This window comes from Hemitrygon akajei, chromosome 7 (assembly GCF_048418815.1).
Source record: "Hemitrygon akajei chromosome 7, sHemAka1.3, whole genome shotgun sequence".
In the NCBI taxonomy this organism is placed as follows: domain Eukaryota; kingdom Metazoa; phylum Chordata; class Chondrichthyes; order Myliobatiformes; family Dasyatidae; genus Hemitrygon; species Hemitrygon akajei.
The window spans coordinates 121,777,620-121,804,446 of record NC_133130.1 but is presented as its reverse complement, the minus strand read 5'-3'; the positions used below and the strand labels follow the sequence as shown (position 1 = coordinate 121,804,446).

The following is a 26,827-nucleotide window of genomic DNA, read 5'->3' as shown; positions in this document are numbered from 1 at the left end:
GAAGAAAGTGGTGAGGGTTGTTTGCTTGGCAACATTTTGTTTTTCAGCATAAATTTGCTTGCAGGGAAGAAGGGTTGACGGCAGGGAATGACTGAAATGCTGACTCCATTCTAAAGTAGGGTCCATGTCCATCGTCGTTTGTGCCACATGTTCCGATTTCCACCGTTCCCTCACCGTTGGTAAACTCCCGGGGTTTTCAAAATCGTCTGTTGCTTGCAGCATCTGATACTTCACCATAAAAAAAATATGCCTTGAATATGGATCACACCTTGATGGTCGAATCAGCGATGTTGTGTTAGGCGGCAGGAAACGCACTGTTGTGTTAGGATGAATGCTGTCCAAATGTTTAGGATGGGCTGGCGCATTGCCAAGCAACAAAAGAACTTTAAAGGCAAGATTCTGTTCCCGGCAGTAGCATCCCAGAGCTGTGTTACCTTCAGCTGATGCCATGCTGTTTATAATTTCCAACTTTTTTTCAAGTGTTAAAGCGGTTCTCTGCCGCTCAGCTGATCACCCAGGATGTGACATCGGACGATTAGGAGGCATAGTTAAATATTTCAAGCACAAGATCACTGTACCATAGGTAAAACCAGCAGAAGTTTAAGAGTGCAAGATTGCACATCCATACGTTACCAAAACCAATGCGAGACTGGCGCGAGTGAGACTGTAAGGCGTGCGCACGTGACTTGGTGGGAAAGTGGTGCTCCTCGCATAACTGTGAATCCTCATAGTCTGAAGATGCATATAACGAGGATAGGGTGTGTGTGTGTGTGTGTGTGTGTGTGTGTGTGTGTGTGTGTGTGTGTGTGTGTGTGTGTGTGTGTGTGTGTGTGTGTGTGTGTGTGTGTGTGTGTGTGTGTGTGTGTGTGTGTGTGTGTGTGTGTGTGTGTGTGTGTGTGTGTGTGTGTGTGTGTGTGTGTGTGTGTGTGTGTGTGTGTGTGTGTGTGTGAGATATAGTTAAGCAAGTAGTGCGTTGCTGTTCATGGATTCAATGTCCATTCAGAAATTGCGTGGGAGAGGGGAAGAAGCTTTTCCTGAATCATTGAGTGTATGCCTACAGGCTTTTGTACTTCCTTCCTGATGGTAGTAATGAGAAGAGAGCATAACATGGGTGATGGGGGTCCTTAATGATGGATGCTGCCTTTCTGAGGCATCGCTCCTTGGAGATGTCTTGGATACTACAGAGGCTAGAGCTCAAGATGGAGCTAAGTTTACAACTCTCTGCAGCTTATTTTGATCCTGTGCAGTAGCACCCCTTCCCCAAACCAGATGGTGATGCAGCCAGTTAGAAAACTCTACACAGTACAACTGTAAAAATTTTCGAGTGTTTTAGGTGACATACCAAATCTTCTCAAACTCCTAATGAAATATAGCAGTTGTCTTGCCGCCTTTATGATACGTTGGGATTAGGTTACGTCCCCAGAGCTATTAACCTCCTGGAATTTGAAATTGTTTACTCTCTTCACTTCTGATCCCTCTATGAAGACTGGTGTGTGGTCCCTCAACTTACATATATTTTCTCAATTAGTTTTTTAACTTCACTTGCAATGCTGAAATGATATTTGCATATGATGATTTAAAAAAATCTTTGAGACAAAGGATTAAAACCATCTAAACACTTTTGCCTGTTTCTGGTCTTCCCTTCTCTAATTGACTATCATGATTCAGCAACAGCTTATGTCCCACACCATTCTGAGGGGTTTCCTCCCAAAATATTACAAATCATAGACGCAAGGGAAAACGCAGATGTTGGAAATCTGGAGCAACACACACAAAATGCTGAAGGAACTCAGCAGGTCAGGCAGTGTCTGTGGAGAGGAATTAACAGTTGACATTTCAGGCCAACACTCTACACCAGAACTGGAATGGAAAGGGGCAGAAGCCAGAATAACAATGTGGGCAGAGGGAAAGAAGTACAAATTGGCAGTTGATAGGTGAGACCAGGTGAGCTTAAAGGAGGACGTGTGGGTTGGGGTGGGGCGATGTAATAAGAAGCTGAGAGGTAATAGGTGGAAGAAATAAAGGGCTGAAGAAGGAGGAATCTGATAGGAGAGGACAGTAGAGCACGGAAGAAAGGGAAGGAGGGGGTCATGGGCAGGTGAGGAGAAGAGAAGAGGTCAGAGGGTTGCCAGATAGGAGAGAAGAAAGGGCCGTGGAACCAGAGGGAGGTGATGAAAAGAGAAGGGGTCAGAAAGAAGAGGAGCGTAGACCATGGAAGAAAGAGAAAGGGGGAGGGGAACCAAATGGAGATGATAGGCTGGTGGTGAGAAGAGAGGGGATGAGAGGGCAACCAGAATGGAGAATGGAAAAAGAGAGAAGAGTGAGGCAGGAGAAATTACCAGGTGGTCGAGAAATCAATATCATGCCATCAGGATGGAGGCTACCTGGACGGAATATGGGGTGCTTCTCCTCCAACTTAAGAGTGACCTCATCATGACAGTGGAGGAGGCCATAGACCGACATGTCAGAATGGGAAAGGTACCTTCCACAATACTCTTGTGTATTTCTAACTTCTGCTGTGCTATGATAAATTGTGACACACAAGTAAGGGATTTTTTTTAACAAGTTATCAGACTTCTGTTTAAAAGAGAAGAAATAAAGGTGCATCTCTCTGGCAGCTGTGCATTTCAACAGACTTGCTAACTAATCGTCTTCCAACAGGATGCTATTCTCTTCTACATCCCTCAGATTGTCCAAGCTCTTCGATATGACAAGGTAAGGAATGCATTGAATTAGTTTGATGAAAGGTAAGTAGTATTGTGTTTGAACAGTTCACACCTGGTTATTTTGTTTGCAACATTGAACTAAAAAGTTGAGAAACTCATCAAAATAAGTTTATTTTTGTCCCTCACTGTTGGTAATATGTTGTAGGATTTAAGAATGAGGTTACTTGTAGATAACTTGATGGCCAGTTTTTATCCTAACACTGGTTCAGTGGTTCAATTTAATATCAGAGAATCTATACTATACAACCTGAAATTCTTACTCTTGCAGACATCTATGAAACAGAGAGGAGAAAAACCCAAAGAATGAATGAAAGAAAACGTTAGAACTCCAAAGCCTCCTAACCCCCCCACACAAAAACAGCAACTGAAGTATCAACCCGCCCCCCCCATCACCCACCATGCAAGCCGTAGCAAAGCCCCCACAGACCATGATCTAGAGTCCATCAAAAACAACTGTCCATCCCAAAACTTTGACATCCCAGCAGGTTCTCTCTCTCACTAATGAAGGAGAGAGAGATATCGCTCCTGCCACAGCGAGAGGGGATTCCAACAGCTTGCTGTTACAATCTGCAGCGTTGCTTATTCGAGTTCCTAGCAGACTCTCTCTCACCAGCAAAAGAGTGAGATCACTCGAATACAGAGGCCTCCAACAGCTGTGCCCGCTGTCTCGATATTTCAGTCTACACGGCACTTCAGTTGGAGACATGGGTGAGGAATTGGGTCATCCTCAGGGCTGCACCCCGAAGGCACCCATTTTCCAAGCCACTCCTGGAGATACCGAAATGCGATTTCCGAAAGCGAGGCCCACCCCTCGTGAAGAACGTAGTTTGAGGGCAGCTGTCAATCACGGACCCCAGCAGGACCCCAGCCACCTTGAAAAAAAATGAGAGTATAAAAGCAATGGTGTAATGTTGAGACTTTGAGGCCCTGGTGAGGCCTCGTTAGCGTATTGTGAGCGGCTTTGCGCCCCTCATCTTAGAAAGCACTTGCTGAAACTGGAGAGGGTTCCAAGGAGGTTCACAAAAATGATTCTACGATTGAACAGCTTGTCATATGAAGAGTGACTTGATGGTTCTGGGCCAGTATTCACTAGAATTCAGACGAATGAGGGGTGACCTAATTGAAACCTATCGAGTGGTGAAAGTCCTTGATAGAATGGATGTGGAGAGGATGTTTCCTATAGATAGATAGATAGATAGATACTTTATTCATCCCCATGGGGAAATTCAGCATTTTTTTCCAATGTCCCATACACTTGTTGTAGCAAAAACTCATTACATACAATACAATACTTAACTCAGTAATAATATGATATGCATCTAAATCACTAGCTCAAAAAGCATTAATAATAGCTTTAAAAAGTTCTTAAGTCCTGGCAGTTGAATTGTAAAGCCTAATGGCATTGGGGAGTATTGACCTCTTCATCCTGTCTGAGGAGCATTGCATCGACAGTAACCTGTCGCTGAAACTGCTTCTCTGTCTCTGGATGGTGCTATGTAGAGGATGTTCAGGGATGGGAGAGTCTAAGATTAGAGGACACAGCCTCAGAATAAAGGGGTGTTCTTTTAGAACGGAGAGGAGGAGGAGGAATTTCTTTAGCCTGCAGCTATGGAGGTTGTCTTTATGTATATTTAAGGCAGAGGTTTTTTAGATTCTTGATTGGTCAGGGCACGAAAGGATATGGGGAGAAGGCAGGAAATTGAGGGAAAATGGATCAGCCATGATGAAATGGTAGAACAGATTCGATGGGCCATATGGCCTAATTATGCTCCTATATGTTATGGTCTAAAAGGAAAAAAAAAGATACAAAAACAGGAGATTTAAACTGTTTCACAGATAAACTGGAAGAAGTTGTTCTGGTTCACAAAAACCTCTGATACCATCTTTAGCTCTAGTTTGCTTTGTTCACGCTTGAGATTTGGATCAAAGGGATAAAGAGACATCCCTCTAACACTGAGGTGAGGAGGAATTTATTCAGCTGGAGTGTGGTGAATCTGTGGAACTCATTGCCACAGAGGAAGGTGGAGGCCACGTCATTGGGTGTATTTAAGGCAGGGGTTGATAGGTGCTTCATTGGTAAGGCGAGTGGTGAAACGTTATTGGAGAGAAGGTGAGAGAATGGAGGTTGGGGGAAAAAAGCCATGATTGAATGACAGAGAAAACTTGATGGACCAAATGGCCTTAATTTGCTTCTACGTTTCACAGTAGTTTCACTGTGACTGCTTCCTAGCTTAGAAAATGTCCAGAACAATTGACTCCACAGTCACAGTGATCTGACTCCTGTGTCTTTATTGATCCCATAGCGTCTCTGGGTTTTGCTGGTCATGTTCCTGATCTGTAGATTTCAACTTCCCTTTTGCAAGGCAAATTACTGGGATAGATTACACATCTTCGGGATCCATGACACCATCACAGCTCGGGACCTTCCAGATTCCGGAATCCAATTCCAGCGCCATTCTGTAAGGAGTCCCTGTACATCCTCCAATCACCTTACAATTATGCCCCCATATTAGCCATTCTATTTTATTTATTTAGAGATACAGTGCCAAGTAGGCCCTTCCGACCCTTTGTGCTGCACCACCCAGCAACCCCAACAACCCCGACTTAATCCTAACCCAATCAAGGGGCAATTTACAATGACCAATTAACCTATCTGGTTCATATTTGGAGTATGGGAGGAAACTGAAGCATCTGGGGAAAATCCCACCCATTCCATGGGGGAGAACATGTAGAGACTCCTTACCGAGGACGCTGGACTGAACTTCAAACGCCATTGCCCTGAGCAATAATAGTGCTACTGTGCTACTGTGATGCGCTTTCTTTATAAATACAGGAGCAGAATTAGGCCATTTGGCCCATTAAGTCTGCTCTGTAATTTCATCATAGCAGATCCATTTCCCTCTCAGCCCCAATCTCTGGCCTTCTCCTTGTATCCCTTCATGCCCTAACTAACCAAGAATCTATCAACTTTTGCCTTAAATATACCCAATGACTTGGCCACCACAGCCGCCTGTGGCAACAGATCCCACAGATTTACTACTCTCTGGCTAAAGAAATTACGTTCTAAAAGGACACCCCTCTATTATGAGGCTATGTCCTGTGGTCTTGGACTCCCCCACTAAAGGAAACATCCTCTCCACATCCACTCTATCAAGGCCCTTCAATATTCAATAGGTTTCAATGAAGTCATCCCACATTCTTCTGAATTCTAGTAAACTCCAAACTCCAACGCCCTGAGCTGTAATAGCATCACACCCTTTAGAGTCATGGAGTCGTAGAAAAGTACAGCACTGAATAAGACCCTTCGACCCATTTGCCAAACATTTAAGTTGCCATCAGCCTGCACCGGGACCATAGCCCTCCATACCCCTACCCTTTGACGTGGGTGACCCTACCAAGAGCCAAAGCATAGCTCTGACTCCAGCCAGCATAGCTCTCTGGGTCAACTGCACTTCTTTATGCAGTTTCTTTGAATTAAACAAAATAAGGCAAGTTCTCCAGCTGCAGAGGACAACAAATGCTGTGCATTCTAATAGAACTTCATCTTTACCTGTCATTTCCATTAATTCATGCTCTTTACAAATTATTCTAGATGGGCTACGTAAGGGAATACATCTTGTGTGCAGCTGCCAAGTCACAGCTTTTAGGTCATCAATTTATTTGGAACATGAAAACCAACATATTCACTGATGAAGAAGGCAGTCATAAAGACCGTAAGTATTTATCCTGTGGTACTGCACAAGAACTGTGGTTGTGTACCTATTGGTACATTCCTTGCCTAATTGTGATTACTTACTTACTGTTTGTAATGTTGCTGGAGTTTAGAGCAGCAATGAAGCTTCCCCCTGCTCTGGTGGTGTTCAGGGCTTCCTTCATCGTGCCAGTAGCTTCCTCTCGGTTTTCACTACCGTCAATCATGCAAGTCCTGGGTGGAGACTCAGGAACACAGTCACACTCAGATATAGAAGGACTTTTCATTGCTGTTTCCCTAACAATTTTGCTTGACCAGTGACGGTTACCCCCCCCCACCCCCCCCAGAACCTGGAGGACTGGTGGACCACTTGAAGTCTGCCTGTACCTTTTGACCTGTTTGGCATGGGTGACCCTACCAAGAGCCAAAGCATGAAGCCCTGACACCAGGCAACATGGCTCTCCGGGTCACTGAGGCTCACAAGCCTCCGAACCAGAACAAAGTTGTGATCCTCTGGGAGGCAGATTATGATGTGGACACGAATTTCTTTTGTAAATCCATCACCAGTGAATAGTTCTAACTTTGTGCATTCCTTCCTTGGTTACCTTTTTGCTCTCAATATATATTAATGGAGTCTCTTAGGATTTAAATGCTAAATATCAATAGTTAATTCATCATCATCATTATGTGCCACGTTGTATGATGTGAACGATCATACTCTTATGACCACAATTGTTCTCGGCAAATTTTTCCATTGCCTTCTTCTGGGCAGTGTCTTTACAAGGCGGGTGACCTCAGTCATTATCAATACTCTTCAAAGATTTCTCTGGTTGCATAGCCAAGACGTGATATGTATCAGCTGCTCATATGACCATCCACCACCTGTTCGCATGGCTTCACATGACACTGATCAAGTGGGGGAAGGAGGCTAGGCAGGTGCTACACCTTGCCCAAGGGTGACCTGCAGCCTAGCAGAGGGAAGGAGTGCCTTACACCTCCTTTGGTAGAGATGTATCTACACACCGCCACCCTAAAGAGTTAATTATTTCAGCCAAGTTTGGCACAAAAGAGAAAGTTAATGTATGCTTCAGACTGCAGAAAATGGCTCTAATATTTTCAAGAGATCGATTCTCTCAGTGGGGCTGTGATTTTGGTGGAACAATCTCATGGGTGGACTTGCAAAACAAGACTCTGTGCACAGCAACTTTCCAGAGTGTGGATGGGTGGGACATCAGCAATGGAGCCAAATCCCAGCCTCTAAAGAATGTGAGGATTAATGGGTGGATTTCCCCACGAACTATTGTCACTGCCCAATCAAGTTGATAGTATTAGGTTTGACATCAAACTGTGGAAAATCTGCCTCTCCAATGCCACAGATCCACATTAAAGGGAAAGATCAAAAACAAATGATGACGGCTAAGAACTGGAGGAAATAGATAGATAGATAGATAGATAGATACTTTATTCATCCCCATGGGGAAATTCAACTTTTTTCCAATGTCCCATATACTTGTTGTAGCAAAACTGTTACATACAATACTTAACTCAGTAAAAAAAATATGATATGCATCTAAATCACTATCTCAAAAAGCATTAATAATAGCTTTTAAAAAGTTCTTAAGTCCTGGCGGTAGAATTGTAAAGCCTCATGGCATTGGGGAGTATTGACCTCTTCATCCTGTCTGAGGAGCATTGCATCGATAGTAACCTGTCGCTGAAACTGCTTCTCTGTCTCTGGATGGTGCTATGTAGAGGATGTTCAGAGTTATCCATAATTGACCGTAGCCTACTCAGCGCCCTTCGCTCAGCTACCGATGTTAAACTCTCCAGTACTTTGCCCACGACAGAGCCCGCCTTCCTTACCAGCTTATTAAGACGTGAGGCGTCCCTCTTCTTAATGCTTCCTCCCCAACATGCCACCACAAAGAAGAGGGCGCTCTCCACAACTGACCTATAGAACATCTTCAGCATCTCACTACAGACATTGAATGACACCAACCTTCTTAGGAAGTACAGTCGACTCTGTGCCTTCCTGCACAAGGCATCTGTGTTGGCAGTCCAGTCTAGCTTCTCGTCTAACTGTACTCCCAGATACTTGTAGGTCTTAACCTGCTCCACACATTCTCCATTAATGATCACTGGCTCCATATGAGGCCTAGATCTCCTAAAGTCCACCACCATCTCCTTGGTCTTGATGATATTGAGACGCAGGTAGTTTGAGTTGCACCATATCACAAAGTCCTGTATCAGTTTCCTATACTCCTCCTCCTGTCCATTCCTGACACACCCCACTATGGCCGTGTCATCAGCGAACTTCTGCACATGGCAGGACTCTGAGTTATATTGGAAGTCTGATGTGTACAGGGTGAACAGGACCGGAGAGAGTACGGTTCCCTGCGGCGCCCCTGTGCTGCTGACCACCGTGTCAGACCTACAGTCTCCCAACCGCACATACTGAGGTCTATCTGTCAAGTAGTCCACTATCCAATCCACCATGTGAGAGTCTACTCCCATCTCCGTTAGTTTGTGCCTTAAGATCAGGTAAAATAGTTACCTGCTTGTCACCTAGTTGGCAAATTGCCCTAATCCTGCTCCAAGTAAACGTTGAGATGAGCAGCATTCAAATCCTGGATGGACAGATGTCATCATAACCACAAAATGCTGAAGGAACTCAACAGTCAGGCAATATCTTTGAAAAACATAGAGTCAATGTTTTGGGTTGAGACCCTTCATCAAGATTCAGCCCAAAATATCAACTGTTTGTTCATTTCCATAGATGCTGTCTGACCTGACGAGTTCCTCTTGCTGTTTGTGTGTGTTGCTCTGGAATTCCAGCACCTGCAAAGTATCTAGTGTTTATGTCTTATGTCTAGTATTAAATACTGATACCCAGTTCTTTGTTCGTTAACTGAATTTCTTGTCAGTTCAGAGTGCAAAAGCTGGCCCTGCAATCGGGGCTCGGGGCTGGGTCTGCGGACAAAGCTCAGGGACATTAAGTTTTGTGGCTGGAGCCACTCAGTGAAAAATTAATAATTTTATTGTGTAAAAATTTGTGAAATGTAAGTGTAAACACTGGAGATTCCCAAGTTGCTGGAAATCCAGAGAAACAAACACAAAATGCTGGAGGAAATCAGCAGGTCACGCAGCATCTATGGAGGGGAATAAACAGTTAACCTTTTGGGCCAAGACCCTTATGACTACTGATGAAGTGGCTCAGCCGGATTGTTTATTCATCTTCATAGATGCTGCCTGACCTGTTGAATTAATAGAACATAGGACGTAGAACAGTACAGGCCGTTCAGCCCACAATGTTGTGTTAACCTTTTAACCTACTCGTAAGATCAATCTAACCTTTCCTTCCTACATAGCCCATCATTTTTCTATCATCCATGTGCCTATCTAAGCGTCTCTTAAATGCTCTAATGTATATGCCTCTATCGTCATTCTCTTTGAGGGGAAAAAAGCTTACCTCTGACATAACCCCCCCCCCCCACGCTTTACTTTACTCCTATCATTTTAAATTTTTGGTCTTTGGTATCCACTCAATTAATGCCTCTTATTATCTTGTACTTGGTGGCAGGGTAGAGATACATCACTACCAAAAGAAGTTTAGGGTGCAGGTCACCCCTGGGCAAGACTCCCGATCAGAGTCACATGAAATCGTGGGAGCTGGTGGTGAATGGTCGTATGGGCAGCTGATTCATGTCACAAGCCCTAGTTATGTGACCATTGATGCTAGACAATCTCTGAAGAGTATTGAAAATCGCTGGAGTCACTTGTCCAGAAGAAGGCAATGACAAACCACCTAAGTAGAAAAAAAATTTGCCATGAACAGTCAAGACTGTGGAGACCATGATCGACACGGCACATAATAATGATAATGATTATTTTGTACACCTCTATCAAGTCACTTTTCATCTTCCTTTGCTCCAAAGTTCCTTCTACATTTTGTGTGTACTGAAATAAAATTGTGCTGGGTGTTATTACAGTAGCATCCAATACCTGCTGGTTCTGTTAACAAAGTTTTACTGTCATGGTTTTCTATGTGTTTTGCTGGCAGCTGATATCGGTGACTTACTAGAACAACTGATTGAAGAGATCACTGTGTCTCTGTCTGGCCCAGCGAAGGACTTCTACCAACGAGAGTATGACTTCTTCAACAAGATCACCAATGTCTCCGCCATCATTAAGTAAGATGGTTTCCTCTGTAAATCTCAGTCAGGGTTTGAAATGGGTGCAAAGAATGTTGTGTTACTGACACCAGTTTACCAGGAACGCTTTCATTCCAAAAATTGCGTGCAAGGATTTTTCATGTACTTTGAATCAATCAGGAAAGAGGATAGAGGTTAAAGCTCAAAGTTCAAAGTAAATTTATTATCAATATACATACAGATGTCACCATATAGGACCCTGAGATTCATTTTCAAATAGTTCAATTTAATCCGAGCAAATGTATACAACCTGAAATTCTTACTATTCTTCAAGTCACTTTTATTGTCATTTCGACCATAACTGCTGGTACAGTACACGGTAAAAATGAGACAACGTTTTTTTCAGGACCATGGTGTTACATGACACAGTACAAAAACTAGACTGAACTACGTAAAAAACAGCACAGATAAAAACTACACTGGGCTACAGACCTACCCAGGACTACATAAAGTGTATTCTTGTAGGTATACTCAATAAATCTACAGAATAATAATAATAATAATAATAATAAGATCAATGAAAGACCGCACCAATTTGGATGTTCAACCAGAGTGCGAAACACAATAAACACAAGAAGAAAGAAATAAGAAATAAATAATAAATATCGAGAGCATAAGATGAAGAGTCCTTGAAAGTGAGTCCATTTGTTGTGGGAACAGTTCAGCCATGGGGGAAAAGAAGTTGAGTAGTTATCCCCTTTGGTTCAAGAGCCTGATGGTTGGGGGTAATAACTGTTCCTGAACCTGGTTGATGTGAGTCCTGAGACTCCTGTACCTTCTTCCTGATGGCAGCAATGAGAAGAAAGCATGCTATAGAACCATAGAACATTACAGCACAGAAACAGGCCTTTTGGCCCTTCTTGGCTGTGCGGAACCATTTTTCTGCCTAGTCCCACTGACCTGCACCCGGGCCATATCCCTCCAAACCCCTCTCATCCATGTACCTTTCCAAGTTTTTCTTAAATGTCAAAAGTGAGCCCGCATTCAGCACTTCATCTGGCAGCTCATTCCATACTCCTACCACTCTCTGTGTGAAGAAGCCCCCCCCAATGCTCCCTTTAAACTTTTCCCCTTCACCCTTAACCCATGTCCTCTGGTTTTTTTCTGCCCTAGCCTCAGTGGAAAAAGCCTCCTTGCATTCACTCTATCTATACCCATCATAATTTTATATACCTCTATCAAGTCTCCCCTCATTCTTCTACGCTCCAGGGAATAAAGTCCTAACCTATTCAGCCTTTCTCTGTAACTCAGTTTCTCTAGTCCCGGCAACATCCTTCTTTGCACTCTTTCAACCTTATTAATATTCTTACTGTAATTCGGTGACCAAAACTGCACACAATACTCCAAATTCAGCCCCACCAATGCCTTGTACAACCTTACCATAACATTCCAACTCTTATACTCAATACTTTAATTTATAAAGGCCAATGTACCAAAAGCTCTCTTTACTACCCTATCTACCTGGGACACCACTTTTAGGGAATTTTGTATCTATATTCCTAGATCCCTCTGTTCTACTGCACTCCTCAGTGCCCTACCATTTACCTTGTATGTTCTCCCTTGGTTTTTCTTTCCAAAGTGCAATACCCCACACTTCTCTGTTTTAAACTCCATATGCCATTTTTCAGCTCATTTTTCCAGCTGGTCCAGATTCCTCTGCAAGCTTTCAAAACCTTCCTCACTGTCCACTACACCTCCAATCTTTGTATCATCAGCAAATTTGCTGATCCAATTTGCCACATTATCATCCAGATCATTGATATAGATGACAAATAACAATGGACCCACCACTGATCCCTGTGGCACACCACTAGTCACAGGCCTCCACTCAGAGAAGCAATCCTCCACTACCACTCTCTGACTTCTCCCATTGAGCCAAAGTCTAATCCAATTTACTACCTCACCATGTATACCTAGCGACTGAATCTTCCTAACTAACCTCCCATGCGGGACCTTGTCAAAGGCCTTAGTGAAGTCTATGTAGACAACATCCACTGCCTTCCCTTCATCCACTTTCCTTGTAACCTCCTCGAAAAACTCTAATAAATTTGTTAAACGTGACCTACCACATACAAAGCCGTGTTGACTCTCCCTAATAAGTCCCTGTCTATCTAAATACTTGTAGATCCTGTCTCTTGGTACTCCTTCCAATAATTTACTTACTACCGACATCAAACTTACCGGCCTATAATTTCCCAGATTACTTTTAGAGCCTTTTTTAAATAATGGAACAACATGAGCTATCCTCTAATCCTCCAGCACCTCACCCGTAGATACCGACATTTTACATATATCCGCCAGGGCCCCTGCATTTCAACACTAGTCTCCTTCAAGGTCCGAGGGAATACCCTGTCAGGTCCCGGGGATTTATCTACTCTGATTTGCCTCAAGATAGCAAGCACCTCCTCCTCTTCAATCTGTATAGGTTCCATGACCTCACTACTTGTTTGCCTTATTTCCATTGACTCCATGCCAGTTTCCTTAGTAAATACAGACACAAAAAAACCCAATTAAGATCTCCCCATTTCTTTAGGTTCTATACATAGCCGACCACTCTGATCTTCAAGAGGACCAACTTTATCCCTTACTATCCTTTTGCTCTTAATATACCTGTAGAAACTCCTTGGATTATCCCTCACCTTGATTGCCAAAGCTACCTCATGTCTTCTTTTAGCCCTCCTGATTTCTTTCTTAAGTATTTTCTTGCACTTTTTATACTCCTCACGTACCTTATTTGCTCCCTGTTTCCTATATATGTCTTTATCAGAGTTCCAATATCCCTAGAGAACCAAGGTTCCTTATTCTTATTCACTTTGCGTTTAATCCTGACAGGAACATACAAACTCTGCACTCTCAAAATTTCTCCTTTGAAGGCCTCCCACTCACCAGCGACATCCTTGCCAGAAAACAACCTGTCCCAATTCACCCTTTTAGACCCTTTCTCATTTCTTCAAATTTGGCCTTTTTCCAGTTTAGAGCCTCAACCCGAGGACCAGATCTATCTTTATCCATGATCAAGTTGAAACTAATGGCGTTATGATCACTGGAACCAAAAAGTGTTCCTCTACACACACTTCCGTCACCTGTCCTAACTCGTTTCCTAGTAGGAGATCTAATATTGCATCCTCTCTAGTCGGTACCTCAATATTTTTACGGATTCAAGCAACAATAAATATATGAGTTAGGCAGGGGTTTTTATAACAAATAACACGTTTATTAAACACTGAAAACAAACCCCCCAAAAGTAAACAAATCACTAACATAACCGGAAATCAGCTGCTGTGCGGCAGCTTAAACAGTTCTTAAAGTGATGAAGCTTAAACAGTTCTTAAAGCGATGTTGCAAAAACAGTTCTTCAAAGTAGTATTGCAAAAGTTCAAAATGCTTACAGTCCATTTAAGGGAGAGACTTTTTAAGATGATTTAAATTCTCTTTCACGTCGTGTTGCTGCAATTCCCAGGTGAACTACTTTTCCCACGAAGATGGAAACGAAACGGCTTAAAGGCACTGACCTTTCCTTTACAAAACTGTTCCAAATCCTTTCTGCTATTATTCACAGGGATTAACACGAGAACAGTCAACGAATTCCTTCCGAATAAGGATCAAACAAGGTCGAACCTGTTGCACCGTCAAAATCGATTCTCCTCGATCTTTTAACTCCCGAACTCCGATCTCCACTCTCCACTGATTCTCAACTAGCAGTATTATAAAGAAACTGCTGGCAATGACCTTTTAAACTTTAGGCATTAAATAAAACTTCATCTTCCAACTAAACTGCGTCATAACATTAAATCACGCAGTGGCATGAAGTCAACATGGCAAATCCAGCCACGAACTGCCCCTCCTCACAGGGAGGGGTCCTCCTTTTATACCCTGTAAAAAAAAACCTGTCACATGATCTCTACTGGCGGGAAAATGACGTCACTCCACCATCACAAGACCATTACCTCAAGTCCAGTATAGCTTCACGTGTACGTAACCATATATTGATTTAAAAAACTTTTCTGAACATATTTTACAAACTCTAACCCATCTAGCCTGGGTGGTGGGGGTCCCTGATGGTGGATGCTGCTTTCTTATGACAGTGCTCATGTAGATGTGCTCAATGGTGGGGAAGGCTTAACCTGTGAAGGCTTAAACTGGGCCATATGTACTATTTGCTGTAGGATTTTCTGTTTAAAAGCATTGGTGTTGCTATACTAGGCCATGATGCAGGCAGTCAATACATTCTCCAATTTGCATCTATAGAAGTCTGTAAAAGTTACTCCTTATTCTTCCTATTGAAGTGGATCACCTTGCTTTTCAATTCATTAAACTTCAACTGCTACGTGTCTGCCCATTTCACCTGCTTATTTACAGCCTGCTACATTATATTGCTATCTTCTTTGCAGTTCACTAAACCAGAAATTTAGCCTTATTTGCAAATTTTGGAATTGTGGCTTGTACTCCTCAAGTCTGGGTCATTAATAAAGATCACAAAATGCAGTGGTTCTAGGGGTGGCACTGTAGTGTAGTGGTTTGCACAACTCTTTACAGTATGGGCTTAAATTCCCAATGCTGCCTGTAAGGAGTGTGTGCATTTTCCCTGTGACCGCATTGGTTTCCTTCTGGGTGCTCTGGTTTACTCGCACAGTCCAAAGACCTACAGGTTGGTAGGTTAATTGTCATTGTAAATTGTTCCATGATGAGGCTAGGGTCGTATTGGGGGTTGCTGGGTGCATGGGTTGGAAGGGCCTTTTCTATGCTCTATCTCAATAAGTAATGTGATCCTTGGGAGTAGACCTTACCGCAGTGTGAGAAGCAGCCATTCAACATGAGCCTCTATTGCTGTTTCTTGTCCTTTTATTCCCTGTGCTTCAACATTGTTACTTGACATCTCATCAAAAGCCTTCTGAAATCCAAATACACAAAACTTAATTGCATTTCGCTTACTTAAATTTCATCATAAAATTCCACCAAATTGGAAAAGGAGACTATTTTTCTTTGAAGCACAAGAGATTCTGAAGATACCAGATATTTTAAGAAACTCACGTAAAGTGCTGGAGAATCTCAGCAATTCAGGCAGCATCTATGCGAAGAAATAAACAGTTGACAAATCCGGCCAAGTCCTTCCATCGGATTTCTTCTTTTATAAATCTGCGCTGATTCGCATTACTTAATTCATTTTCATCCAGGTGATTTAGTCGTGTCCTGGATCAGTGTTTTCCCCCACTGAGGTTAACCTGATTGGCCTGTGCAGGCTCAGTTTATCCTTGGTTCCTCTTTTGAATGTTTGTTGCTCTTCAGTCTTTTGACACCAACCCACCTCCCCGTTTCAAAGAGCTTTGGAACATTATTGTCAATACCCATCTGATATCCTTCTGTAACATGAGAAAATCTGCGGATGCTGGAAATCCAAACCAACACACACAAAATGCTGGGCGAACTCAGCAGACCAGGCAACATCTGTGGAAATGGATAAACAGTCACTGTTCTGGGCCAAGAACCTTCATCAGGACTGGAAAGGAAGGGGGAAGGAGACAGACTATGAAGTTGGGGGGGGAAGGGAGGAAGAAGTACAAGGTGGCAGATGATAGGTGAAACTGGGGGGGGGGGTGGAATGGAGGAGGGGTGAGGTAAAGAGCTGGAAAGTTGATTGGCGAAAGAGGTGAAGGGGGAGTCAGATGGGAGAGGACAGAAGGCAAGGGAAGGGGGAGGAGCACCAGAGCAAAGTGATGGGCAGGTAAGGAGAGAGGGTGTGAGAGGGAAACAGGAATGATGTAGGAGAGGAGATTCGTGGGGGGGCAGTTACCAGAAGTTTGAGAAATCGATGTTCATGCCATCAGATTGGAGACTACATGGACCAGATGAACTACATCCCAGAGTCCTGAGAGAGGTTGCTGAGGAGATAACAGATGCATTGGTCGTGGTTTTTCAAGAATCACTTGAATCTGGCATGGTCTCATAGGACTGGAAGATTGCAAATGTTACTCCACTCTTTAAGAGGGGAGGAAGGCAAAAGAAAGGAAATTATAGGCCAGCTAGCCTAACATCAATGGTTGGGAAACTGTTGGAGTCTATTATTAAAATGAGGTTTCGGGTACTTGGAGACTAATGATAAAATAAGTTAAAGTCAGCAAGGTTGCTATAAAGGGAAATTTTGCCTGACAAATCTGTTAGAGTTCTTCACGGAAGTAACAAGCAGAGTGGACAAAGCAGAGGCAGTAGATGTCAATTACTTGGATTTTCAAAAGGCTTTTAATAAAGTGCCACACATGAGGCTGCTTAACAAGATAAAATCCTAAGGTATAACAGAAAAGTTACTGACATGGATAGAGGAATAGCTGTCAGACAGGCAGCAGTGAGTGAGAATAAAGGGGGCCTTTTCTGGTTGGCTACCAGTGACTAGAGGTGTTCCTCAGGGGTCAGTATTGGGACCACTGATTTTCCCATCCTTTGTCAATGATTTGGATAATGGTTTTGTGGCAAAGTTTGCTAATGATATGAAGATAGATGGAGGGGTAGGTAGTTCTGAGAAAGCAATGCAGTTACAGCAGGACAGGCAAATTGGAAGAATAGGCAAAAAAGTGGGAGATGGAATTCAGTGTTGGGAAATGTATGATAATACATTTTGATAAAAGGAACAATAGGATCAAGACCAGAAGTCCTGGCAAAAACCACACAATGACTGCACTATCCACTGTTCAAGACAATATGGAGGGACAGCAACATCACCATGAAGTACAAGATCAGGCTCCTGCGTGCATTGGTATTCTCCATCTTCCTGTACGCATGCGAGACATGGACCCTCACAGCAGAGCTGCAGAGGAAGATACAGGCATTGGAAATGAGGTGCTATCACAACATCTTGGACATCTCAGACTTGGATCACATCACAACCGAGCAGGTCCGCAGGACCATCCAGCACCACATTGGCCCCCATGAAGACCTTCTCACAACGGTGAAGAAGAGAAAGCTGAGATGGTACGGCCACGTAACAAGATCCAGTGGCCTTGCAAAGACCGTTCTACAAGGAACTGTGGACGGGAAAAGAAAGAGATGCAGACAGAGGAAAAGATGGTCGGACAACATTAAAGAATGGACAGGGAAAACATTTGCGGTGTCCCAGGCTCTGGCACACAACCGCGACGGATGGAACAAGCTGGTGCAAAGCTTGACATGACAGCGCCCCGACGACTCCACCAGGAGTTAAGGGCGCAAGAAGAAGAAGTGCAAATTATTATCTAAATAGGGAGAAAATTCAAACAATTGAGGTGCAGAGGGACTTAGGAGTCATCTTGCAAGACTCCCTGAAGGTTAATTTACAGGTTGAATCTGTGGTAAAGAATGCAATGTTGGCATTTATTTCAAGGGAAATAGAATATAAAAGCAAGGAAATAATGCTGAACCTTTGTAAGACAGTAGTCAAGGGTGTACTTGGAGTATTGTCAGCAGTATTGGGTCTCATATCTCATAAAGGATGTGTTGTCATTGTAGAGAATCCAGAGGAGGTTCATGAGGATGATTCCAGGAATGAACAGGTTAACATATGGGCCTGTATTTACTGGACTTTAGAAGAATGTGTGGGGATCTCATTGAAGCCTACCGAATGTTGAAAGGACTAGATAAGGTGGATGTGGAAAGGATATTTCCTATGGTGGGAATATCAAAATTGAGGGGCGACCTTTTAAAAGAGAGGTAAGGAGGAAATCTTTTAGCCAGAGAGTAGTGAATCTGTGGAATGCTCTGCCACAGACTGCCATGGAGTTCAAGTCTGTGGACATATTTAAAGCACAAGTTGATAGTCTCCTGAATCAAGGCATCAAAGGATATGGTGAGAAGGCAAGTGTATGGCTTTGAGTGGGATTCAGGATTAGATATAATGGACTGGTGGAGCAGACTTGATTAGCTGAATTGCCAAATTCTGCTCCTGTCTTAGACAGACTGAATATAAGATGGTCTGACAGAACATCTGTCCAGATAGAATATAAGATGTTGCTCCTACAACCTGAGTGTGGCCTCATAGTGTCAAAAGAGGAAGCCATAGACTGACATGTCAGAATGGGAATGGGAAGTAGAATTGAAATTGGTGTTCTGATACAGCGTCTCAGTCCAAAACGTCATCTGTTTAGTCTTTTCCATAGATGCTGCCTGGCCCGCTGAGTTCCCTCAGCACTTTGTGTGTGTTGCTTTTGGTATCCTTCTGTATTTCCCACAAAATGCTGGAAATTGGTTTTCAGTGACTTACTTACTTTAACTATCTGTTATTAGAAAAAGATTCGTTTTATTGTCACATGTGCATTGAAACATACAATATTTGTTTGTGTCAACAACCAACATGGGCCACGGCTGTGCTGTGGGAAGCCTGCAGGTGTCACCACAATTCTGGTGTCAACATTGCATCCCTACAACTTAAGAAGCCTAACCAGTTTGCTGTTGCATGAAAGCAGCATCCCCACCACACAGGACATGCCCTCTTCTCACTGCTGCCATCAGGAAGAAGGTACAGGAGCTTCAGGACCCACACCACCAGGTTCAGGAGCAGTCACTACTCTTCAACCATCAGGCTTTTGAACCAAAGGGGCTAACTTCAGTGAACTTCACTTGCCCCATCATTGAAGTGTTCCCACAACCAATGGACTCACTTTTAAGGACTCTTTCATCTCATGTTTTCAATATTTATTGTTTGTTTAATTTATTATTATTTCTTTCTTTTTGCATATGCACAATTTGTGTCTTTTGTACAGTGGTTGAACACCTAAGCTGATGTGGTCTTATATTGATTCTATTATAGCTATTATTCTATAGATTTATTGAATATGCCTTTAAGAAAATGAAAATGATTTTGATAATAAAATTTACTTCAAACTTTGAAACCACCCTCTTCCCATGTAAAGACAATTATACAATTGCGGTAAGCTGCATGTTTCTAGTTCTTTTTGAAAAGAGATTGAGGATAAGGTCATGTCAGATGGCTTCTAAAGTTGATGTGAGAAATGGACCATTGTACCATAACTAGTGCTGCCATTCAGATAATCATCTGTTTCAAAAAATATGCTGTTATATCTGCTCATAGCTTTTTCTTTTACTGTTAGTATTTCTGCCAGTCAGTGCTTCAATAAATGTCTGATTTATTCCTTTCCAAAGATCCAAGAATTCTGGGAACGCATAATAAATCCTCTATTGCACTAAAGTAGCCTCCCTTTATCTACAGTATCATAAACTATGGAAAGTAATCTCTCCTAGTTCAATCTCTCTCGTTCTCTCTCTCCTAGTTTTCTCACTCCATCTCATCTCTTCCAATCTTTTGCTTTCTTTCCTCTCCCATTTTTGCTCAATCTCTCTCTTCCGATTTTGCTCACCTTCTCTCCTCTCTCTCATTTTTGCTCACTCTCTCTCTCCCCTCTCCCAATTTTGCTCGCTCTCTCTCTCCCAATTTTGCTTCCCTTCTCTCCTCTCTGTCCTCTCTTCCATTCTTTTGCTCACTCTCCTGGTTTTCTCTTTTTCCTTGTTCTAGCTAATACATTTTTCTCTTCTCTCTTCATTCTCTTTCCTCATTCATTTTATCTCTCATTTTCTCTCTCTCTCTTTCTCTTTCTCCTTGATTTCTGTCTCTCTGTCACTCTCACCCTCACCCTCTGATTTTGGCTGGGTGATGTTAAGTTCTATGAGAAAATACAGTTGAATGCAGCAGAAAAACATGGAATCTCTTACTGTGACATTCCTTATCTTTAGGCCTTATCCTAAAGGAGAAGAGAGGAAAAAAGCCTGCCTGAAGGCCTTGTCAGAGGTTAAAGTCCAACCTGGTAAGAGAGAGTCTTCTCATGTTACCTCCTGGTTCTCGAGTTTCTGTTAGTACTTGTCTTTCATTCATTCATCATGTGCCATGTTGTATGATGTAGGTGATCATGGTCTTTTTACAGAAGTGGTTTGTCATTGTCTTCTTCTGGATAGTGTTTTTACAAGATGGGAGACTCCAGCCATTATCAATACTTTTCAGAAACTGTCTGCCTGACGTCAGTGTTGCATAACCAGGACTTGTGATACGCACCAGTTGCTCGTACAGCCATCCACCACCTGCTTGCATGGCTTCACGTGACCCTAATCGGGCAGGGGTAGGGAGCGCTAGCCTTTTCCCAAGGCTAACAGACAGAAGGAGTATCTTTGGTAGAGACATATTTCCACCCCACCACCCAACGTGTCTTTAACCATCTTTAAACATAGAAACCTACAGCGCAATGCAGGCTCTTTGGCCCACAAAGCTGTGCCGAACATGTCCTTACCTTAGAACTATCTAGCCCTCTATTTTTCTAAGCTCCATGTACCTATCCAGGAGTCTCTAAAAGTACCCTATTGTTTCCACCTCCACCACTGCCGCTAGCAGCCCATTCCACGCACTCACCACTCTGCGTAAAAAAAACTTACCCCGATAAAGTTGGAATGTTTTATTTGGGAGTCTTTCCAACGGGAATCTAAAGTGTAGTCCTTATTATCTATTTAATACCAATTGTTATACTTTGTATCTCTAAAAACTAATCTAAAGGAAAACTCAGGAATCAGAATCAGAATCGGGTTTAATGTCACCAGCATATGTGGTGAAATTTGTTGTCTTTGCAGCAGCAAGTCAAGTCCACTTTTATTGTCATTTCGACCATTACTGCTGGTACAGTACATAGTAAAAATGAGACAACGTTTTTCAGGACCATGGTTTACATGACACAGTACAAAAAACTAGACTGAGCTACGTAATAAAAAAAAACACAAGAGAAAGCTATACTAGACTACAGACCTACACTGGACTGCATAAAGTGCACAAAAACAGTGCAGGCATTACAATAAATAATAAACAGGACAGTAGGGCAAGGTGTCAGTCCAGGCTTCAGGTATTGAGGAGTCTGATAGCTTGGGGGAAGAAACTGTTAGATAGTCTGGTCGTAAGAGCCCGAATGCTTTGGAACCTTTTCCCAGACGGCAGGAGAGAGAAGAGATTGTATGAGGGGTGCATGGGGCCCTTCATAATGCTGTTTCCTTTGCGGATGCAGCGTGTAGTGTAAATGTCCGTGATGGCAGGAAGAGAGACCCCGATGATCTTCTCAGCTGACCTCACCATCCGTTGCAGGGTCTTGCGATCCGAGATGGTGCAATTTCCGAACCAGGCAGTGATGCAGTTGCTCAGGACGCTCTCAATACAACCCCTGTAGAATATGATGAGGATGGGGGGTGGGAAATGGACTTTCCTCAGCCTTCGCAGAAAGTAGAGACGCTGCTGGGCTTTCTTTGCTATGGAGCTGGTGTTGAGGGACCAGGTGAGATTCTCCATCAGGTGAACATCAAGAAATTTGGTGCTCTTTACGATCTCTACCGAAGAGCTGTCGATGTTCAGCGGGGAGTGGTCGCTCCCTGCCCTCCTGAAGTCAACAACCATCTCTTTTGTTTTGTTCACATTAAGAGACTTGTTGGCTCTGCACCAGTCCGTTAGCTGCTGCACCTCCTCTCTGTAAGCTGACTCGTCGTTCTTGCTGATGAGACCCACCACGATGGTGTCATCGGCAAACTTGATGATATGCTTCGAGCTGTGTGTTGCAGCACAGTCGTGGGTCAGCAGAGTGAACAGCAGTGGACAGAGCACGCAACCCTGGGGAGCCCCCGTGCTCAGTGTGATGGTGTTGGAGATGCTGCTCCCGATCCGGACTGACTGAGATCTCCCAGTCAGGAAGTCTAGGATCCAGTTGCAGAGGGAGGTGTTCAGGCCTCATAGGCTCGGCTTTCCAATCAGTTTCTGAGGGATGATTGTGTTGAATGCTGAACTAAAGTCTATGAACAGCATCCGAATGTATGTGTCTTTTATGTCCAGGTAGGTTAGGGCCAGGTGGAGGGTGGTGGCAATGGTGTTATCTGTTGAGCGGTTGGGAAGGTACGCAAACTGCAGGGGGTCCAGTGAGGGGGGCAGCAGGGTCTTGATATGTCACCTGCACAGTCAGGGATGTTGTCTTGTAATTGCTGATGTCCTGGATGCCCTTCCACATGCGCCGCGTGTCGCCGCTGTCCTGGAAGTGGCTGTGGATTAGCTGGGCACGTGCACGCTTTGCCCCTCTGATGACTCGGGACAGTTTGGCCCTTGCTGTTGTTAAAGCTGCCTTGTCGCCTGCTCTGAAGGCGGAGTCGCAGGACCTCAGCAGCGCACGCACCTCCGCGGTCATCCATGGCTTCTGGTTAGTGCGTATCGTGGTGGTCTTGGACAGAGTAACATCATCAATGCACTTGCTGATGTAGCTGGTCACTGATGCTGTGTACTCTAAGTTGGTAGAGTCGCCATCGGTTGCAGCCTCCCTGAACATGTGCCAGTCAGTGTTCTCAAAGCAGTCTTGAAGAGCAGAGATGGCTCCTGCTGGCCAGGTTTTCACCTGCTTCTGAACTGGTCTGGAGCGCCTGACGAGCGGTCTGTATGCTAGAATTAGCATAACAGAGATGTGGTCTGAGTATCCGAGGTGGGGGCGGGGCTCTGCCCGGTACGCGTCAGAAATGTTTGTGTAAACCAGGTCCAGTGCGTTCTCCCCCCTCGTTGCAAAGTCCACATACTGATGGAATTTGGGGAGCACTGACTTAAAGGTCGCGTGGTTAAAATCACCGGCGACAATAAACAGACCATCAGGGTGTGCATTCTGCAGTTCACTAATAGCCCCGAACAGTTCACGGAGCGCCTCCTTAGCATTAGCCCTGGGGGGAATGTACACACTGTATATAAGAACAGAGGTGAATACCCGTGGCAAATAAAATGGTCTGCATCGAACAGCCACAAACTCCACTAGTGATGAACAGTGTCTGGAAACCAGCACAGAGTTATTACACCATTCCGTGTCGATTTAAACACAGACACCGCCACCGCGAGCCTTACCAGAGACAGCTGCATCTCTGTCTGAACGAAACAAAGCTAGCCTGTCTAGCTGGATGGCAGCATCCGAAATCCCATCAGTGAGCCATGTCTCTGTGAAGACAAACGCGGAGCAAACTCTGTACTCCCGCCGAGTATTTCGTTGGAGTCGGATGTAGTCCATTTTATTGTCCAGGGAGCGGACATTGGAGAGCAGAATGGACGGGAGAGCCAGACGGCTAGGGTTTGCTTTTAGCCTGGCACGGACCCCTGCCCACTTGCCTCACTTCTGCTTCCATGCACATCGCTTTCGACGTCTCCATCTCTGGCTACCAGCATCAGGCGAGTCCGAGGATTGTAGGCCCGTTCCCTTCAGCAAGCCGAGGCCGCGTAATTCAGCCAGCAGATCTTTGTGAAAGTTTGTTTTTGGACGAGCTCTGTATTGTAGTAGTATCTGGTGATGGTAGATAACTGCTCTGTTATCCATGTGCCCTAATCAAAAATTGTGTATCAAACTTAAAATAGAAAATTAAATTAAAGTGACACCAGGTCGGAAAGGCAGCTGCTGCTGTGCCGCACCGCCTCTTGGGAATTTGATTAAAGGAAAAAATGTTAATTACAATAAGTATATGTATTACATAGTTAAATTACATAAAGTAGTGCAAAAATAGAAATAAAAAAGTAATGAGGTAGTGTTCATGGGTTGAATGCCCATTCAGAAATCAGATGGCAGAGGGGAAGAAGCTGTTCCTGTATCATTGAGTCTGTGCCTTCAGGCTCCTGTACCTCCTTCCTGACAGTAGCAATGAAAACAAGGCATGTCCTGGGTGATGTGAATCCTTAATGATGGGTGCTGCCTTTTTGATGCATCGCTCCTTGAAGATGTCCTGGATAACGTGCCTGCTTCATTTTACCTTTAGTGAGATGTGCCATATGATGTGGTGGTGTAATGAAATATGCCATTCACATACTTTTGCACATTACTCATAAAGAAAGAATGTTCAATCAAGCTATATATTTATGATATTACTCAAATGTTGCTGAAATATTAAATACACAACACCAAGTCAATTCAAGTCAAATTTATTGTCATTTAACTGTATAGATGCATACCATCAAACATGACAACATTTCTCCGGACCAGGATATAAAGTAGTACACATAATCCACATATAACACACAATAGCTTAGCAAATTAAGAATTAAATCTACAAATGAATTACACATAGATAAACAAAGTAACATTTATAAATTAAATATTGTAGGGTATAGTACAAGTTATTGGGTGACACTTTGAATGTGATGCGGCAAGGAGTTCAGAAGCCTAATGGCCTGAGGGAAGAAACTGTTCTTGTCCTTATGCAGTCTTCTGCCTGATGGTAGAAAGTCAAAGAGGATGCTGGATGGCTGGAAATTGATAATACTAAGTTCCCTGTGTAAGCAGCATTCCTGTGCTCCTGGTAAATGTCCTTGTTGGATGGTAGGGATACCCTATGATCCTCTCAGCTGTTCTTACAATCCTTTGTAGGGATTTCTGGTCCAATGCTCTGCTGCTCCCATACTAGTTGGAGATGCATCTTGTCAGGAGACTCTCAATGGTGCTCCTGTGAAATTCAGTTAAGATTCAATACATAATTGTTGAAGATCGAGCATTCAGAAGTTTGTATTCTTTTGCTTTTAGGTTGTTACCTTCCAAGTAACCCAGAAGCAATCGTTTTGGATATTGACTACAAGTCAGGAACTCCTATGCAAAGGTGAAACTTGACTTTACAATTACATCTCCTGTTGTCCATTCCTTTTATTCGTTTATAAGGAGTTATTTTGTGCTGAATAGGTATGTAATAGTAAACTAGTCTTTAGTGTTTTCATATTTCTATATAGAATCATGACATAGAACTTTGGGTGCCTTTGTTTGTAAATTATTGTGTTGTGTGCTATTTTATCCTGGCATCTTCTCCCTTTCTTTCCAGTCAAGGGTCTCAGTGCAGAACATCAACTGTTTTTTAATTTCCATAGATGCTAAGATGGTACCGAGTTCCTCCAGCGTTTTGTGCATGTCACTGAAAATTATTGTGTTTAGTTCTGGTTGCCTCATTATAGGAAGGATATGGAAGCTTTAGAGAAGGGGCAGAAGAGATTTACCAGGATGCTGTCTAATCCAGCCAGCTAGGCCTTCTCTCTTTCGAGCAAAGGAGGATGAAAGGTGACTTGATCAGATGTGCACAATATGGTAGGAGGTATAGACATAGACAGCCAGAGACTCCTTCCCAGGTTAACAATGGCTAATAGAAGAGGGAATTGTTTTAAGGAGCAAGGATCTTAGCCTGAAACATCAACTGTTTATTCATTTCCATAGATACTGCCTGACCTGCTGAGTTCCTCCAGCATTTTGTGATTGTTGCTCATAATTTTAAGGTGTTTTGTGGAAAGTATAGGAGGAATATCAGAGCTAGGTTTTTATACAGAGAGTGGTGAGTGTGTGGAATCCCCAGCAGCACTACTAGTAAGATGAATTTAAGAGATTCTTAGAGAAACGCAGGGATGAAAGCTGCAGTACTGTTGAGGTTAGAGCAACGCTATCACATCTCGGGGCATTCCGGAGTGTGGAGTTACATTTCAGTGTCGTGTTGTAAATCCTCCCCATGGAATGCATGTGTTTTTCTCCGAGTGCTCCGGTATTCTCCCACAGTCCAAAGATGTACTGGGTAGGTTAATTGGACATTGTACAAACCCCATTTCCAGAAAAGTTGGGATATTTTCCAAAATGCAATAAAAACAAAAATCTGTGATAATGTTAATTTGCGTGAACCCTTATTTAACTGACAAAAGTACAAAGAAAAGATTTTCAATAGTTTTACTGACCAACTTAATTGTATTTTGTAAATATACACAAATTTAGAATTTGATGGCTGCAACACACTCAACAAAAGTTGAGACAGAGTTAAAATAAGATTGAAAAGTGCACAGAATATTCAAGTAACACCGGTTTGGAAGACTCCACATTAAGCAGGCTAATTGGTAGCAGGTGACGTATCATGACTGGGTATAAAAGTAGCATCCATCAAAGGCTCTGTCTTTGCAAGCAAGGATGGGTCATGGCTCACCCCTTTATGCCAAAATTCGTGAGAGAATTGTTAGTCAGTTCAAAAGGAACATTTCCCAACGCAAGATTGCAGAGAATTTAGGTCTTTCAACATCTACAGTACATAATATTGTGAAAAGATTCAGAGAATTCAGAGACATCTCAGTGCGTAAAGGGCAAGGTGGGAAACCACTGTTGAATGTGCGTGATCTTCGAGCCCTCAGGCGGCACTGCCTAAGAAATCGTCATGCTACTGTGGCAATTATA

General features: G+C 43.3%; 1 protein-coding gene across 2 annotated transcripts in view; it reads left to right on the top strand.

The window, feature by feature from the left end:
* pi4kab (phosphatidylinositol 4-kinase, catalytic, alpha b) overlaps nucleotides 1-26,827 on the top strand; it is a 326,669-nt gene that overhangs the window by 273,177 nt on the left and 26,665 nt on the right. For both annotated transcript variants that reach the window (XM_073051867.1, XM_073051866.1), the window contains 5 exons: nucleotides 2,662-2,715; nucleotides 6,319-6,439; nucleotides 10,478-10,607; nucleotides 20,343-20,413; nucleotides 25,160-25,232. In XM_073051867.1, the coding sequence (XP_072907968.1) occupies nucleotides 2,662-2,715; nucleotides 6,319-6,439; nucleotides 10,478-10,607; nucleotides 20,343-20,413; nucleotides 25,160-25,232 (449 nt within the window). The remainder of the gene's footprint in view (nucleotides 1-2,661; nucleotides 2,716-6,318; nucleotides 6,440-10,477; nucleotides 10,608-20,342; nucleotides 20,414-25,159; nucleotides 25,233-26,827) is intronic.